Source organism: Anopheles cruzii, unplaced genomic scaffold (genome assembly GCF_943734635.1).
Source record: "Anopheles cruzii unplaced genomic scaffold, idAnoCruzAS_RS32_06 scaffold03056_ctg1, whole genome shotgun sequence".
Classification (NCBI taxonomy): Eukaryota; Metazoa; Arthropoda; class Insecta; order Diptera; family Culicidae; genus Anopheles; species Anopheles cruzii.
The window spans coordinates 1-2,507 of NW_026456641.1; the positions used below are offsets into that span (position 1 = coordinate 1).

Consider the following 2,507-nt stretch of genomic DNA (forward strand, 5'->3'; position numbering starts at 1 on the left):
CGAAACAGAGTAATCAATACAACTGTCATCTTCGTTAAGACACAATTTTGTACAATCGAAAGCGAGAGAGCAGCATAAGAGCAGAAAAGTACATACTATTCAATGGGCGCTGTTGTGATACGGGGCACAACTAAAAACAAAAATGCATAACTATGTCGTCTAAAGAACAACACGAAGAACGCACTCAATAAAACACAAAAAAAACTAACTACAAAACGATGCTGTGTATTTTCGAAGAACGCTGGTATCCGAAGTTTGCAAATAATAATATAAAAAACTGTAATCCGAAATCGAATGCAGCGTTTCCCAGCGTCTGCCTTTGGACACCCGCCAAACGCCGGTGTGGGTTTTCCGTTTTTCCTGGTTGATCTTCGAAATAGCTTGAACCTGCGCGTAATAGAAACTAGCTGTTCCCGGCGTGCGTCGCCATGCCTTATTTCATTCTTTTTTTCTCAATGACGCGGATTTCCTGGTGACGTTTCCGATCGGCTTCCCTTCTCGCTTCCCGTTGGATGCATGCCAAAACTCGCACCGGCTGAATTTGGATTAAAATACTTGAAAACTATCCGAGCTATCTGAATTTTTTCTAGATTTTGTATGGGAGCCCCTTTTGTAAAATGGGGAACATTTACCAGAAAATTTCCCCTTTCCAACAACTCCCACATGCAGAATTTGGTTACGCTTGTTCGAAAACAACCTGAATTATGCTGAATTTTATGTTACGTTTTTATGGGTACCCCGGACGGATGTACATTTCTCACAGCCACACAGACTGAGTAACTATCAGAACGTTACATTTTTTACATCCGTAAAATGTATTTACATTTCAAATACCATCCATAAACATTTAATCACCGGTACATTTTCGAAATGGTTAAAAAACTGTTGAAGACTTTCTTTGAACATAAGTAAAAGAATCGTCGGGCGACTGCTCTCGTTTTCGCTTGATGATGGGGACACCTCCCAGCAGGATGGAACGATTTACTACACTGCCCGAGTGCTCTAGCCACAGTCTTCGGCGTGGAGCTGCATATTTGCAAGAGACTCAAACTGTTCACTGCACAGTGGACATGTGTACAGCCCATTATTGTTTTTCTCTTTGGTAGTGGTGACCGATTGAGTGGATTCCAAACTGAAAGAATAGAATGTTTGCCATTCAGAGATGCGTCTTAACGATCACACGAGGTACACTATAATAATTACACTGCAATCACACGCTGCATTTCACGCATCTTCGCCCGGCACACCTCTAAATCGTTTTGTGTTTCATACTTTTCGTTTTGCAGCTCACTTAATTTGTTCTTCATCGCGACGATTTTTGACTCGGCCTCTTTTTTACTGCGTTCCATTTGCTCTAAATTCTGTGATATCTGTTTCGAAATTGCACCAAGAGTTGACAGAAATAGTTTTTAGTAAAGTCGACCATCTAGTAAAAAAGTGTTGGTTCTGTTTTTGCATTATGTAATCTTTCTTACCTCTGCCACGATGAGTGCATTTCGCTCGGTTATCTCGATTTTCTCATTCTCCATTTTTGTCAGACTTTCTGTTAGCTTATCAAACCTAATCCGGTGTTCCTCTGTGGTTTTCTGTAGCTCTTGCGCAATAATCTCTCTTTGCTTTGTAACCGTATCAAGCTCTAAAAAATTCAAAATAATTGGTATTATTTGCTACGTGCTATGATGGGTTTTATGGTTCCGGTGACACAATGCTAATATGCCTGCAAATGTTTGTTTTGAGCTAATAATACGATGAGCAAACACAATATAAAACGATCAAAATGTTTGTGTTTGTAACTTGTTGCACGTTAATACATTCATTACATTAAACTGCCACACGATATATAAAGTAACCTGAAAATAGTTTGATCCAAAAGATCTGAAGATGAGATGATGGCAACACTAGAGCAAATATGTAAAAAGCATTTTTGGAACTCAGGAAACTGCTGTTGCTTGATTAATCCATTAGCTCCTTTCACGGTGTTTTGCTCTGAATCAAAGTCTGAACTTGAAACACCATAACGCACCAAGAAAATACTATAACTTAACACAAATTAGCTGTATTGAAGTTTTAGAAATCGTATTATTCAACTATTTGAGTAAGAGAGATGATTTTGGCATGCAGCAAATGTTTTGATTTGTAAATAACTGTATGATACCTTTATCTTTACCCTGTCCAACCCGACACAGTTCGTCACACTTGTTTGCCATCTGTAAAATCAAATCAAGCATTTAAAAAGAACAACCTTTTTTATCGTTTTCTAAGAAGCACTAACATCAGCTAATTGCGCACACGTGTCTTCGACCTTCTTTTCGAGTTTCGCCACCGTAACACAATGTCTTTCGGACTCAGCAGCATGTTTCGCCATCAAGCTCTCTCGACAGCCTTTCAGTTTACTAATTTCTTCAAAATCAAAGTGTGAAATTAGTTGGGAGTGATGGAAACATTTCAGTAATCCCTATACCTTTCTCCAAACGCTCACATTCAACTCTACTTGATCGCAGTTGCTC

The 2,507-nt window shown here is 39.1% G+C and overlaps 1 protein-coding gene across 1 annotated transcript; it reads right to left on the minus strand.

Annotated features, from left to right (window-relative positions):
* Nucleotides 1-839: 839 nt before the first annotated feature.
* Nucleotides 840-2,485, minus strand: LOC128276921 (myosin-8-like). Its single transcript, XM_053015380.1, has 6 exons — nt 2,462-2,485; nt 2,273-2,400; nt 2,156-2,207; nt 1,476-1,636; nt 1,204-1,370; nt 840-1,132 (listed from the first exon to the last, which is right to left on the minus strand). The coding sequence occupies exons 2-6, from the start codon at nt 2,363-2,365 to the stop codon at nt 1,003-1,005; spliced, it is 603 nt and encodes a 200-aa protein (XP_052871340.1). The 5' UTR covers nt 2,366-2,400; nt 2,462-2,485; the 3' UTR covers nt 840-1,002.
* Between the last annotated feature and the right edge of the window lie 22 nt (nt 2,486-2,507).

What these genes read in the sequence shown, in the direction of transcription:
- LOC128276921 (XM_053015380.1), bottom strand. Translation starts at nt 2,365, where the DNA reads ATGGCGAAACATGCTGCTGAGTCCGAAAGACATTGTGTTACGGTGGCG. An exon ending in TGGACAGGGTAAAGATAAAG is followed by an intron (nt 1,637 to 2,155) that starts GTATCATACAGT and finishes TGAATTTTTTAG; the next exon opens with AGCTTGATACGGTTACAAAG. An exon ending in ATGCACTCATCGTGGCAGAG is followed by an intron (nt 1,371 to 1,475) that starts GTAAGAAAGATT and finishes ATTTCGAAACAG; the next exon opens with ATATCACAGAATTTAGAGCA.